The following is a 15,586-nucleotide window of genomic DNA, read 5'->3' as shown; positions in this document are numbered from 1 at the left end:
TTTGGAATCGTTAGTGTTGAGAATAATCTTTCTTAAACATTCCCACAGTGATTGTTGAAGTGCTAGTAACAGTTACAATATATGCAACCATATTTGCATTTGCATGTATATACTAAATATGAATCCACAAAAAATTTAACCATGCAAAATGTAAGATCCAGGTTTTTTTCTCTAGCCTTGTTGGCTATTTTTCTTGTTTTCCTGTCTTTCCTTCATCCCTTAATACAATCAGAAATAGACCTCTTTGAAGTGCTAACCCTGTGTGTTCTTGCACTGGGCAAAAAAAGCACAAAAAGCATTTATAAAATGATAAAACAACAATTTTGAAGAAGATTGTAAAAGCAGAAATTGAATGTAAGACACCTATACCAGTAGAAAGCTAAGGTTTAGGACATGACATTAAAAAGAAATTGTTTGAAGTTGTAAGTTTTAATTTTGGCAACTGTTTAAAATTTAACCCTTCCTTTTTGTGATTTTAAGTCATAAGGGTATGCCCCTAAAAAGAGTCATATTTGTCCTTCCAGTTTTTCTTACTGTATTGCTTATGCAAAGCATTGCCACACACTCAAAACAACCAATTTAGACTCTGAGAAGTCTCCTTATTTTCCTGTAATAACCAAGTGCATATGTTGAATAGTCATCAGTCACTGCTCAGATTATTTGCTTCATTTAAATAGATATGTTTGCTTTTTAGTGGGTCTGTTGTCTGATGTCTTTTTCACATAAAATGTGTATCAAACAGAGCATGGAGAATCTCGTTTAACTATTTACTTCTGTATAATCTACTTTGTTCATTAACTCTTATCAGATAATTCAGAAGACAGTGTGCTGTTTCAAGTCTTTGACTAGCCTGTCCTTGATAAAGTCTCTGGTGGTCTGACTTTAAGAGATTAAAGCTGTTACTGTGTGGAGAGAATATTAGTGACTGACAAGAAGTGCTGTCTCCTCTTTTCTCCATAAAGGAGCAACAGTCCATCCTAGTGCAGGAAGATGAGATTTCTCTCTTGAAAGAGAATAACCTGACTAGTGATTTGCTCATGTTACCACACATTTTTTTTTGTAGTTTACTCTAAAAGCTTTTCAAGTCTGATACGTCTCATAAAACTAGTTTGGATTTGGGTTGTTTTTGTATATACAAAATATAATTACTGTGCAGTGAGTTTTAGGTTGGCTTTTTCTTTTCCTTTTTTGTTTTCTACTTTCTATAATATCTTTGCATGTTTTCTTTTGGCTGTAGTCCTGTGTTTTAGAGATTGAGCAAGGGTAATTTCAATGTCAGAATTCAACTGTAGTCCAGCTTTTCATCTTTTAGAATCTCCTTCTATCCCACTCATCCTTTAGTTATTTGGAATTCTTGTTACCGGTAGTGCCAGTGTGTTTCTGCTCCCTAAAATTTTGCCTAAAGAGAAACAGGGGAAGGACAGTGGCAGCTTAAAACTTGTATTTTAATAGCTTTATCTTGAGATGTTCTGCACAACATTTAGGCATGGCAGTTGTGGGTATTTTGATCCAGTCTGTCTTTGCTTCCTCTCAGCCAGTGAGAATGACATCTTCTTCATACTGTCTTTTCTAGTTATTTCCAAGTTTTATTACCAGTCAACCTCTGCTCCAAGATTAATTTCTTTGAGTTCTTTCTAAATTTGTTAAGTGTTGCACCTAGCTATGTATTTTAGAATAAAGAACATTGTTTCAAATATACTGTTTCTGTTTAAATTAAATCTCATCTCTCTGCAAGGTAAAAAAAAAATCTTTGTTTTAGTCAGTTATAAATGTGTATGTAGTTTTCATTGCTATAGGACTAGAAATCTTTTGTAATGTGGTTCACTTTGAGGGTTTTTTTAAAGTTTATTTATTTTGGCATTTAAAACATTTTTTGTATTGTTAAAGGTTACCCAAGAGGCAGGAGAATTTATGATCACTTTCCCGTATGGATACCATGCAGGGTTTAACCATGGATTTAATTGTGCAGAGTCAACAAACTTTGCCACTGTTCGATGGATAGATTATGGAAAAGCAGCAAAATTGGTAAGTAAGCAGAAAATTCATGTGTAAGGAAATATTTCCTGTGGTTATTTTTTATGAGAATCTCAGGAAGGTGATGAGAAAGGGATGACTCTTAGATCAGTTAATACATCAAGCTGCTGTTCAAGTTTAATTTATAGTTGTTATTTTGATAGTAGGTATTATACTTCCAGTAATATATATTCCTCTCAATAGTCAGTTTTGTTTGCAGCTTAATGTATTTATTATTCTTCAAAACCAGTTGTGTTTGTGGATGTTTTTAAGCTGAAGCTACATACACTGAGGTTAATATTTGTGAAGACAACAGACTTCTGCTCTTAAATCTTCTTTAAACTTTACTGGTTGTGGAAGCACTTTAGTTTAACTAGGAATTTTGGTACCTGGAAAGAAACATAAATGGTGAAATGTCAAGTGAAGTTTAAAGAAACAAGTTCAATTTGTCTCGTCGTAAATGTGATCAGATTTGTAGTACAAAACGTAGTACAAGATAATAAAGCAACTGTTTGAGGTGTGTATAACTGAAGATATTTTAGATTGAAATCTTGTTCTGTGGTGTACATGTCTTCCTTTTTTTTGTGTACAGCATAGAATCATAGGATCTGTAATATTAGAAAAAAATTCCAAGATCACTCTGTCAAACCTTTGACTGAAGGCCAATGTATCAACTAAACCATAGTACTAAGTGCCATCCAGTTGTTTCTTGAAAGCGTCAAGGGGTGGTGATTCCACTGCTTCCCTAAGCTATCCTTCCAATGCCTGACCACCTTTTCAGTGAAAAATTCTTCCTGATGTCCAGCCTGAACCTCCTCTGGTGTGGCTTGAGCCTCTGTTTTCTCATGCTGTCATTTGTTGAGTGGGACAAGAAACTAATCCCCACCTCACTACAACCTCCTTTCAGGGAGTTGTGGAGAGTGATAAGGTCTCTGTTGAGCCTCCTTTTCTTCAGGCTAAAACACCCTCAGCACTCTCAACCACTCCTCACAGGACTTGTACTTGAAAGCCTTCACCAACTTCATTGCCTTTCTCTGGTCTCACTTCAGTGCTTCAATTGTCTTTCCTGTAGTGAGGGGCCCAGAATTGAACACAGTCTTTTCTTTAGCCTGAGTACCAGTGCTCTCCCCTGCTTCCAGTATAGCATGGAGGTTTACCTTGGCCCTCCTCTTGTTATTGATGTATTGATAAAAACACTACTATTTGGTTTACAGCTTCCCCCAGTACAAACTGTTAAATGTTTTCTGCCTCCAGTATGCATCTCTATTATTGTATTATACGTAAATTGTATATTTATCACTGGATGCTCATAAGAAAATGCATGTATATCATCTTGGCTTAAACTTGTTTTAAACTTTCTTTTCAAACTGCTAGTAGTCCTAACAAAGAAAAGGGAAGAAACCAAAGTAATAGCAATAAATCTTAGCACAGCATTTATGGCCTCAGTTAATACAGCCAGCCTTTCATTCTGGATTGCTCTCAACACAGGCAGTTCTATCAGTGGGCAACTCCCTTGCCAGAAGATTATTATGCAAGCATTTGAGTTTGAGACTGTTTCAGTGCTGCACAGATGCTAGCTAACAGGGAGAAGCTCCACAGCAAGTTACAGGATGCCCAGGGAAGTTACAGGGTCCTGCTGCACTTCAGGAATCATCCCATCAGCTTCAGAAGGTAGTGGTGGCAGCTTCTGAGGCAAGCGGGGCAAAAAAGTACCCACATTGTCTGAGGACTATATGAGGGCTATTCAGGTTGGATTTGCTAAGGGGACAAAAGAGAAAGTCAACCAAAATTGAATTGTTGTCTGTAAATACTTAAGATTCCTGATTAATAAAAAAAGAAAATATAATTTGATTTTGTATAACTGTACTGTGTTTCTTGGTTGCAGTGTTTCTCTAGAAAACAATGAGTATATCTATGGGTTAGTTTTTATGACAACATTAGAAAACTTCCTGGAGGTGTTAATTAAAAAGGTAAAAAGTTGGTGTCTCCAAAGAATACCAATATTTTAGTAAGTTTTATTTTCAGGTCCAGTAATTTCATTTAAAAGGAAAAGCAAATAATCCCAAACCAAAACCCACACAATCTTGCAGTCCCATTTGTCATTCTTTGGATTACTGATTCTGCAGCTGACTTGTCTTTTCTTTCTTTACGTGTAAAGTGCAAGAATTTTAATTAAAAATAATGGTTTGTATCCTGTAGTTCCTCTGTATTGTACTGCAGAAATTGTCTGCATCAGCAAAATGCAGCATTATCTAGGTCAGTTCATTGCTGTATTCTCCTTAGAGAATATTCTGTACTGTTGACTGATTATTTGTCTCCCTACAGGAACACTCTTATTTTTATAGAGTAGTTTCTAATTGCTTACAGCTAAATTTCTGTCTGAGAAAAAGAAAAAAAATCCTGAAATACAATCAATATTCTTAATTGATTTTGTGGGAAAAAAAATCCAACAAAGATTTTGGTCAAGGTGTAGTAAATATTTAGGCTATGTGATGATACTGCTTTCCAGCATGAAATGAGATGTTGCTAAAGATTCTTTGAAATCACTTGCAAATGTTAAATAAGAGATATTTTTGACCCTTGGTATTGGACACTTAGATTGAGCAAAGACTATGAATGCAAATTCCAGCAATTATTTTCTGTCTTTAAAAGTGCTAAACTTATGGTCTTGGTTTCATCTTGTGTCTCCTAACTACCTGTAATAGTTGAGTAACTGTTAATAGTTGAACCCTCAAAGCAGGGATGTATCCTCCAGTTTGTTTTCTAGTATTTGTGCAAGACTGTCATGGTTTTAAGCCCAGCTGGAGATGAAAAAGCATGCAGACGCTCATCAACTCCACTTCTCTTCTTCCCCAACCCATTGGAATGGGGAAGAGAATCATGTAAAGTAAAACTTGCATGTTGAGTTAAGAATAGTTTAATAATTCAAAGTAAAACAAAATGCACTAATAATGGTTAATGATAATAAAGAGGGAAAGAACAAGTGATGCGCTACGCAATTGCTTACCACCCACTGACTGATGCCTGACCCTTCTTGCTTCAGCAGAGGGGTCTGGCGTCAGTGGTACCCAGACCAGCCCTTTCCTGGTAACTCCCCCCAGCTGATATACTGATGTACTGGGATGATGTTCCATGGTGTGGAATATCTTCTGGTGAGTTCTGGTCACCTGTCCCAGACGTGCTCCCTCACAGTTTCTTTTGCTCACCTCCTCACTGGTGGAGCACCAGAAAAGAAAAAAAAAGTTCATTGACATGGGATAAACACAACTTAGAAAAACCCCAAACATCAGTGTGTGACAAGGATTCTCATTCTGAATCCAAAACGCAACACAGTAACAGCTACTGAGAATAGATTAACTGTATCCTAGCTGAAACAAGAATAAAGCCTTGGGACCACATACCAAAAGAAATACTAGATGGCACCTCCAGTGTGCTGTTTGCTACAGCTCAGCTTCTGTTTTTAGCTTGCTTTTGGACAAAATCAAGCTGTACAGGATTGAGTAGAAGTAAAAAATAAAGAATCCAAGCAAGCTTCCGCCTCTCAAACAACACAACTGTGTAAGTAACTGGCATACTAAAAACCTCCCAGGCTCCAGAGAAGTAGTTCTTGCTGTCTTTTTCCATAGGCAAGAACACACAGGAAGATAAATAGGAGATCCTGGTGGAAAGGAAAAATTAAGATGCTTGGCAAAAGGATGTGGTGCAGAGGGATGTTGGTGAAGTGCTGGTGAGTGGATATGTCAGAGTTTAGTGAAACAAAGGGAAGTAGTGCTTGTGCTAGATACAAATGTAGTTGTGTTGTTCTGTGAGGATGAGAGGTGCTCTAAGCTTTAGATACTCTTAATCATTTTCATCATCTTATAACTTTCATTTACTGAATGCTGTTTATTGCTGAAAAAAATAATTTAGTGGTATGAAATAGGGGCAGCTAGCAGGTTCCTTCAGGCTTCTGTGAATTTTCCTATTTTCCTAATGGTGCTACATTTATTTGAGTAGGCTGGAAATGTGTGTGGCTTTGTGAAGTGCATTTTTGAGTTTCCTTACTCCAGTGGATTTTGCTATTGCTGGTAAAGCAGACAAATCAGTGGCTATGAACTTGTATGTTTTCTAGGTATCTGCTTTGATTTGTGCTGAGTAGGTAACTTGTGTGGGGAAAAAAGGTGGGTGTTCATTTATCAGTATTGGTGAATAGAAATATTTGTACATCATTCTTCTATGTGTACAGGAGACTGGTGATATTAGCAGTTTTGGCTAGGGCTCTCTAATTCTTCTCTATACAGTTTTGCTTATTTTAGTTTTATTTCCTTTCATTTTCCTCTGGTTACTGTTTTAACCCCCTCAGTCCCCTTGTCTTGGTTTAACCCTATCCTGAAACAAATGCTTGCTCCCCTCAGCCCCTGGTAGGATGCAGAGGAGAATTGGGGGGAAAAAAAAAAGGTCTCTATGGATTGAGATAAGAACAGTTCAGTAATTGAAATAAACTGTTACGATAATATAGTAAGAATTAGATGCAAGACAGGAAGAGAGAAAGGAATGAAACTCAAGAAAAAATTGTTGACTGATGCTAGACTCCTCTCACAGCCATGATCGGCTCCTCGTGGCCAATTCCCATCAGTTTATACTCTGGGCATGACATTCTGTGTTGTGGAACATCCCTTTGTCCAGTTTAGATGAAGTGTTCTGGCCATGCTCTGTCTGGGCTTCTTGTGAATCCCCTTGCTGTCAGAGCATGGGAAACTGTAATGTCCTTGATGTTTGGAGTTAAGTGCTACTGAGCAAAAACCAAAACACATTGGTGTGTTATCAACATTATTCTCATACTGAATGCAAGACACAGCACTGTACTGGCTACTAGGAAGAAACTGTTCTATCCCGGCTGAATAAAGGACCCCTGTCGGATGCTTTTCCAGATTCTTGTCAGGGTCTCTCAACTCTCAGACATCCCTTGTCCATGTTTTCACAAGCTTTCAGAGAAAGCACTGATATTTCTGACTACTGCTCTTGTTGTGTCTGTTTTGTGGGACCACTTGGTGACTTTCACTCAGTATAAACGTATGTAAATTTTACTGCCTGCTCTCAGCGGTAGTGTCACACTAGGTGATTTTACTAGTCATTGTAATGATTCTTTTGTACTGCAGCTCCTTTTAAGACGTGATTTGTTTTCAGATGTTTGTGCTGAGAAGCTTTTTGTTGTTTTGCTGATATGTGGAACCTGAGAAGTCTACCAACCTTTTCTATTTGAAACTAGGGGTACTCAAGTATTATTGCTCTCTTTCATAAAATTAAGTCAGTAATTACTCATGCGTTCTTCAGTGGTAGCTGCTTAGCAACGTGTTTTCTGTGGATAGGTTAGATCAAAGTGCTGGCCTGCAGGTTGTATTTTTCCCTTTGGTGGGATGAAGTGCAGTTGTTTTGATGTTAGGTTTGATGGATTTGTTTGCCACTGCATTCATTAGCTTCACATCAAAAAACTGACAGGCTGTTAAATGAAACTTTGGCTTAGATTTTCAGCTTGACTGTTTCAAGACCTATGTGAAGATACTTTGTTTTTGTGCTGCAGCAGCCTCAAGCAGTTATGACTGTTTCAAAAGGAAGAAAAGTTATTTAATATCTTGATTTATTTGGGTACAAGACTCATTGTCTTGAAGATAGCTATATCCAGCTTATGTTATCCAAACAGTATATTTATTTGGATATATATATTGAGACACTATATATGATTTAACTGATTTTATCAGAGGAGAATTTATATTTACTGCAAAAAAATGCTTCCACTTCTCAGAAGTTATTGAGGTAATGTTTTTTTTTCAACGAGCATTATGTTTAGGTTGCTTTTGTACAATAAAATGTCTGTTCAAAGTGAAAAAAATCCAACTTGGATGGACCATTTTATTTTTCAAATGTGGGTGAGTGAAATTTAAAGGTTTAGGTTTAAAAAGTATCTTCCTACCCCAATTGCAGTATTTTAGTACTGAATGTCAGAAATAGCAATGTGCATATGTTCATGAGTTATTAATCTATCAACTTATTTTTTTGATTTTCAAAACTTTTTTTGAAACACTGCATGTTGATACATTTGATAGCAGTCTATAACAATACCAGCATCCTTCATGCTGTACAAATCAATGTTTTTACTTGCTAGATCATAATTAGCCACCTTTATCATTGACTTGACTGTTTTCTGGAGCCAGACATGCTTTCCGTTTCTGGTCTGGATTATTAGTACACTACTTCAGAGCAAATCTTGTGCATTCTACATTTTGACATTTCACTTCATAATTACAGTGCCTCTCTCAGCTTTGCAGTTGTCATGGAATTTTCTCTTTTATCTTTTCTTTATTTCTTTGATATTGATCTCTTACTTATCTTTTTTTTTTTTTTTTGTTTTGCACCTTACTGCCATCATGTAGTGACTCTGTTTAATTCTTACATTACAAACTCTTAATTTCCATAGAACAGCAGCTATTAAAATTTCCCACTCTAAAATTTATTGCTGAAATGGGAGATTGTCTGTCTCCCACAGGGCTGTAACTTGTACAGTTCTAGATTTCTAGTACTGTGACAGTTTGAATTAGGAATTAGGTTTTAGAAGTAGAAATGAAGGGTAATAATCACAATACTTTTACCTCTTCTAGTAGAATAATATTCTACTGTTTTTTTGAACCTTCCCCTTTTGGTAGAGTGTCTGATTATAAAATCATGTGATATGTCGTATGGTGTTGTTCCTGTGCTCCCACAGTCTGAGCTGTGTTATGTGCAAGTACTGCTGTCTGTGATGTGTAGTGTATTCTGTGGTTCTGAAATTCTGCTGTATTCTCGTGAATCTTTTTCAGCAGTATAGCACAGCTTTTTTATGTGTGATGTAAAATACATGTAAGTAGCATTATGCATGTATATTTCTGGCACAGGGCTCTCATGCAAGCTGCTGCACTGTTTATTAAATAAAAGTTGAATCAAGAATGCTACCACTTCTTTCTCTTATGCAGTTTTGATGAAGTAAGGAGAGGAGAATTCTGTAAAGTAACATTTTCAATGTTGGAGTACATTCTGACAACTGCGAGTGAGTGGAAATGATGGAATCTAATCTTCCTTTTTTTCCCCTAAGTGTTATCCAAGAGGTTCCATTTATCAAAGTAAAAACTGTACCAAGTTGGCATACTTGGTGGACGTTCAGTAGTTTTTGTTTTATAGCAAATTTCACTTAACAAGGTGATCTTTTTAAAGAAAAAGTCAGTAATTTACAATAAACTTGCCTTTTTGGAGTATAATTTATTTAAAATATTGAGTAAATCAATACAGTTTGCTTTTCCTTACTTTTTGTGAGAATGCAGATTATATTTATCCTCAATTTGCTGAGAAGTTTTGCTGCTATGTAAATGTCTGTCTCTATATTAATGTCATAGCCTTTAGAGAGATTATTTTTATTCCAGGTTTTTAAAGAAAGTAGAATTTAACTAAGAAATTACTTTCATAAATATGAGCTTCACAAAAAGACTCTTTGGGCTTGAATCAGCTGCTGAAACACAGATGTCTGACACCATCTCAGATATTTTTCCTTCTACTGTCTGGGCAGAAGAGTACAAATCTCAGGAATCCAGTGAAATATTTAGAGCTCAGTCAGACTATATGTGTGTATATATATATATATATATATATATATATATATATATATATATATATACACACCAGAATGTGGTTCAGGTGTCAGTGCATGCCTGGGCAATTGAACTGAGTCACCTGTCATTGTATTCCTTTTATTTATATACCCTTTGCAAATGTAAAACTCATTCTGAGAGGAAGTCAGTTCTCTAGCCTTGCTAGATTAATTTAGCATTTTGGCACTGGACGGTGACCTATTGTGACAGGCCAAAAGGTGACTTAAATGTTAGGATTCTCTTAAAACCGCTAGTTGCCAGCCTTTCTTCTTATAAAGCAAAACCTTCAAATACTGCTACTAGTGCTAGTTACATACCTTCATTCATTTATTTAATTTGGAGTCTGCATTTGAACCATCAGGGAGTTCAAGATACTAGAAACCATTCTGCTGTGTTCCTTCATGCCGTTTCAGTTGTCTTTGACATTGTTTGGAACTCAAATGTTTATTTTATTGTTTTGTTTGTTGGTGGATTCTGTTTGATTGCTTTTTCTTTCATATTTTTTTTTCCTTTTTCATCTCTTATGTATATAGAGATAAAACTTTGTATTAGGATGATTTTCACTTGGTTAACTAATGTCTGCTAGGACCATCTATACCTCTACTGGTCCTGCAGTTGATACTGTAGTACCAACTATAGAAGTTGCTAGTTTGGCTCAGGCCAAACATTGTAGAGATAAGCATGTACTTGTAATTTTCCCTCTGTTTTTCTGAGAGTCTGGGGAATATTATCTAAAAATTAAGAAGAGTAGCAGTAGCGTAGATTTGAAACACATAATTTATTTCCTGCTTCTGAAAGAAAACACTGAAAATATAAATACAGAGTTCAGAATCCTTGACTTAGTGTAGTAGAGAAGGCATCGATGACTGTAGAGAAATAAATTATATATTCACATCTTGCAGTAACTACACCAGAGTAACTAAAGTGCAGGCATTACTTCTAGTACCAGTGAGCTTATGTAGCCTAGCAGATACATGAAAAAGGAGCTGAACACAGGCAAATGCCTCAGCTGCATGTTTCGTCTCCCCACTGTTCCTGCTAGTTGAATTAGTAGAACTTGTTCATATGCTACTAGTTAGTAATTATTAATCTTTGAAAGTCTTGAAAAGGGTCTTAAATGAACTGTCCAACTTGCACTTGTTTGATTTGGGATAAAACCCACAATAAAACATACCACTATGTTTTACAAAAAGGAGGAGAAATAATTTTCTGAAATGTTTTATAGCAAAAAATTGAATTAAGATCTCAGTGCTAGTGTGGTTGTATTCAATTTTTAAGGTTTGTCTTTCTGCCTGAAGTGTTAACAACCTTTATGTTGTTGCAAAAAAAAGTAGAATTAATCACCTTGGAGGTGTCATCTTTTTCTGATAATATATAGAGTCACCTCTTAATTCAGACAAAATATTAACCCAAAAAAACCCACATTAAAGTTTTAGAGAAAGTGCTCTTCTGCATGTTACTCGACCTTGAATTCATCCTGAGGGTGAAATAAGTTACTTCATTCTTTTATAACTAATGTAATCAAATAAGTGCAGTTAAAACTGACTCTCTGTTTGTTCTCTGTATATAATATGTTGTCATATGTTCAACAGCCTTATCAGTTAAATTACTATCTTTTGGGTCTTAAAAAAATCACCTGATATCACCTTTGCCATGTTACATCCCATGTTCTTAGAATTCTGAGGGAAAATTTTGAATGGAAGATTCATATATTTTTATGTATTTATATGTAAAAAAACATAGTTTGCCCTAGGAAGCTAGAACTGTATCTGCTTCCTGAAGGCAGTCCATTTTGAAATATCCAGCAAACACCTGAATGAAAAATAAAAAGATAATTTACCTTGTTCTTCTTGTCCTTATAGCTGGATTTTCCAAATTATTTCAATGAAGTTACTTCAGTTATGCTGAGTATGTTAATATAGTTTAGTAAATGCAGTGTTTCAGTGATTTTTTTTCAAGGTTTGTTGAGAACAATAACAATATACAAGAAAGATGTTGAGGTCTGGATATTTTGATGCATTATTATGAATGCTGTGGGATGAACCTGTGATACATGTAGAGAAGAAATGTAACCTTTATACATTTTTGTTTTCAGTGGATTGAGTAAGACTGCAAAAATTTACTCTTACAAGGGAAAGTTACAATAAAGTAACATCACAAAATCCCCTTCCCCGTGTTCTTCTCCCCCTTTTATGTGGGTGATTATAAGGTGTTGATATTCTGGGATTAGTGTATCAGCCATTATTTTTTTATTTAGAATATAAGAATCTGTCTTATAGTGTAAGATCGTACAAGATTTTACTAAAAAAATCCAGGTAGGTGGCATTTAGTAAGTCTGTTGAATGTCTTTGAGACAGACTGTAAGTTAATAATTTGGCAGATGTTTCTGAAGGTAAAGATTATTCTGGTGCTTTCTTGTAAATCAGGTTACTTGATGGTTTCTGTGTTTTTTACATATATGAATGAAATATTTCAACTCAGATGATTAAAATAATTTTAATGATGAAATTTAAAATTATGCTGTGACATGAAACAATGTGCTGGGTGATGCTGGTGTTCTGTGAGCCTTATTGGATGGCTGTTTGTGAGTGGGTGGGGGGATTTGAGTGAGTCTACATACAACACTTCTTGTAGGCAAAATCTTCACAAAATTATTCATAGTTACATTTCTTTTTTGTGAGGATGAAATATATAGGTAGAGGTGACTTTGTGTTGTGTTGAAATTTTGCTGAAGAAATTCCATGCAGTGAGAAAACTGTAGAGAATTCTATCTTGGCCAGAAGTGAATCTTACATCTGTTCTTATTTCATGTCTGATTCCCTTTAAGTGTAAGTATAGTTTTGAAGAGGTGACAAGAAGAGGATAAAGAAATAATGTGTTAGGTCTTGCTGTGAATAAAGTAAAGGGAGAGTGTTTTCAGTCAGTCACACTGGTCAAAAGAATAAGGTGTGGCTGTCAGGGTTACTATATTTATACAGGTTTCATGATGGGATTAAGAAAAGAAACTCTTGTTTACTTCAAGGAGGCAAACCTTACCATAAATAGAAAACCCTCAAGAAGGACAGTATAACAAACACAGATACCTGACTTAAAGGCTGCATATCATGTGTCTGTTTTATCTGTGATTGTAAAAGCAAACTACTTGAAGGTGGTGGAATTACTGAAGTGCTTTTGTCCTGAAAAAGGCTGTTAAAGAAATACTAAGAACGTTGTGAAAAAGGTCAGATTTTTGAAAAAATACTGAATGTTTGGTGGCATTTTTATCAGATGTGTCATCAGGAGGACAATAACAAAAAGTAAAAAAAAAATGTAAGTGTTGAAATGGGATTGCCCTACATGGAATATAGCTGCAAAAAGATAATAGTGATGTTATAGATATTATGTGCTAGAGTTTGCAGAGAGTAAGACTATGATAATTTTCATTTTGCTTGATGTGATTACAGGTGTTTACGTTTGAGGTGACTTCTGGTTAAACACTGGTTTAATTGAAAGCTGACTTGGTCAACTAATGTGAACAAATTACACAGGATTTTATTTTTGGATTTTTATTCAAATAAAGTTAAATTGTGGGTCTGGCTAAACTTTAAATTTTGAGATAGGGAATATACCCTTCACTTAAGATAGAGAAGCTGTGAATAAAGATAAAACCAGTTGTAAGCTACATAGTGTGACTAGGTCTGTATAGTAGCAACTATCTTCAACTCAATTTCAGACAATCCTCTACCCCAAAACAGAGGAAGAGTGTGTATGGAAAAAATGCAGAAGCTATGAAATTGAGAGAGAGAAAAATCAGTGAAGGAAACAGACATAAAGCACTGAAAGTGTGGTCTTGAGAAAAGTGAGACATCTAAAGGGCTGAGGGAGGTGTATGTAGAATTTCTGTGCTTACTATTTCAGTGCTCTTTCTATTTGATCACTGTTGTCTATAGAAGACAAATATTTTTTACCTGTGTCCTGACAGATTATTCTCAAAGAAATATCTGCATGCATCATGAATGTAATTTCATACAAGGAGTGGTGTCAAGTGTTCAATACCCTGAACAAGAATAAATAGGGTATTAAAAGTGAAATAGCTAAATTTACGCAAAATCAGAAGTGTTTTGTTGAGTTGGTTTTGTTTTTTTTTAATTTTAAACTGGACTTCATCACAATAATCAGATATTGGACTTTTTTCTTAATGCAGAAATGCTATGGGAGTTTGGGGTGTTTGTGCCTTTAAAATCCGACTGTCTTGCTCTTAGTTCAAATCTGGAGAGGAAAAATTTTGAGGCTTTCTCTGAAGCTGTAGCAGGCACATTTAAAATCAAGTTTTCAAAGAGTTTGGCTAGAAATGAATAAGTTAGATTTAAGTTGTCAGTAAAGTCCTTGTTTTTAGTAAAGGTTTGTATTCTGCATAATTAAATAGAGTGTAATTGCTAGTGCCTTAATGAAGCAGTGGTTGGATATGGACCCTTGTATTTTTTTTTTGCTGTTCAGAGCCACTAGTTCCCCACACCACACTCTATAATCCTTATAAAACGTCAAAAACATGGCAGTTTGTTTTCCGATAGTTCCATACACAATCCTGCAGGTTTGGTATTTGAAGGTAAGAACTCAGCACAGGTATGTTTGTTTACGGGGCTTCTCTTCTCGTAATTTGCTTTGCAGTAGCAGTTAAAAATGGTATGTGTTTTACTTGTCACTATTTAAAGTTTATATTATATTTCTGTTATAGTTTATGATATAAAATTTGTGTTTCAAGAGCATTCTAATCGAATTCTTCCTTATAAAAGTAGTTTTCTTTACAAAATCATTGGTTTATTTGGAATTGTTATAAAGCAGTCCTCTTACCATCTGTTTAAAAAAGGAAATGCCAGATTAATGTAAAAATGTTTCATGTGTTTAAAGGTAGAACAGTCATCAGCAATATATGTATATGACTCAACTGAATGGTTGATAGTGTTTTTGAAACAGGACGGTTGCATAGTTTTTCTGTTTATGATCTCTAAGTCCTGAACATCCCATGAAACAAACCAAACCAAACAGGTGAGAGCATACCATAAAACACACTATCACTGGTGTGTTTTTAGGAAATTATTTGAGTATTTGAATTCCCCCTGTCCTCTGCTTGCAAAGTGATCAGGAAGAGTTAGCTCTAGTGAGTAAAGTCTTAATTTAGAGGATTTCAGTAAGGCATCTTTACATACAGTATTTGCAATATTAGCAGCACGCTGAGCAGGTAGATGGTTTGTGTTGCCATATTTGTCCCCTTTCCCTCACTTTGCTTTGATTACAATAAAAGTTCTACACTCAAAAGGTGGAAGCTTGTTAGCAATATTTATTAGTTTCTGATGGCCAAATAATTGAAAGGAAGAACCTACCCAAAGTTTTCTAATCTTTACCACTGTAGATCTTAGGCATCTGAAATGCAGCACTTCCCCACATATTGGAAGGAAGTGGAGGGAAGCAGATTGACAAACTTCTAACCAGTTAGCCATTACCACTGTGGCACATATATATATATATATAAAATTATATTTAAAATTATATATTTTTTCAATATTAAATAATTTTAATATTTGTTTCTTAAGCTTAGAAACAAATTATATATATACCAAGGTACACATTTTAGATAGAAATATTAAATCAATCTTCACTTTTTCTTCGTTATTATAGGATCTTCTGCCCAGAAAAGATGAAACTCTGTAATGGGTCTTTGTGACTGTAGCTGAAACATCCTTGCAGTCTTTCTTTAAAGGTGTTGGCAAGTTTTGTTGCTTGATCTTGTAACCTAGTCTGTCAGACTTCTTAAAAGAAGCTGCCCCTCAGTCTTATAAAGGCTGCAGTTATTGAATCTGATATTCAGAATTATGACATCCTTGCTTTAATTGTTTAATTGGGGTTTAATTGGTGTTTATTTCAGAAGGTTTTTTAGATTA

General features: G+C 35.2%; 1 protein-coding gene across 5 annotated transcripts in view; it reads left to right on the top strand.

Moving 5' to 3' along the window:
* The window catches only part of KDM4C (lysine demethylase 4C), a 242,819-nt gene that overhangs the window by 49,510 nt on the left and 177,723 nt on the right, over positions 1–15,586 (top strand). For 4 of the 5 annotated variants that reach the window (XR_005255234.1, XM_038124136.1, XM_038124135.1 and 1 more), the window contains one exon: positions 1,888–2,025. Coding sequence is in view for 4 of the 5 variants with exons in the window: in XM_038124136.1 (XP_037980064.1) it covers positions 1,888–2,025 (138 nt within the window). In the remaining variant the exon portion in view is untranslated. Of the gene's footprint in view, positions 1–1,887; positions 2,026–5,639; positions 5,741–15,586 lie in introns of all 5 variants that reach the window. The other variant, XM_038124138.1, reaches the window with a different exon arrangement.

This window comes from Motacilla alba, chromosome Z (assembly GCF_015832195.1).
Source record: "Motacilla alba alba isolate MOTALB_02 chromosome Z, Motacilla_alba_V1.0_pri, whole genome shotgun sequence".
Taxonomy (NCBI): Eukaryota; Metazoa; Chordata; class Aves; order Passeriformes; family Motacillidae; genus Motacilla; species Motacilla alba.
The sequence above is the reverse complement of the archived record's forward strand: the minus strand, read 5'-3'. Positions and strand labels throughout refer to the sequence as shown.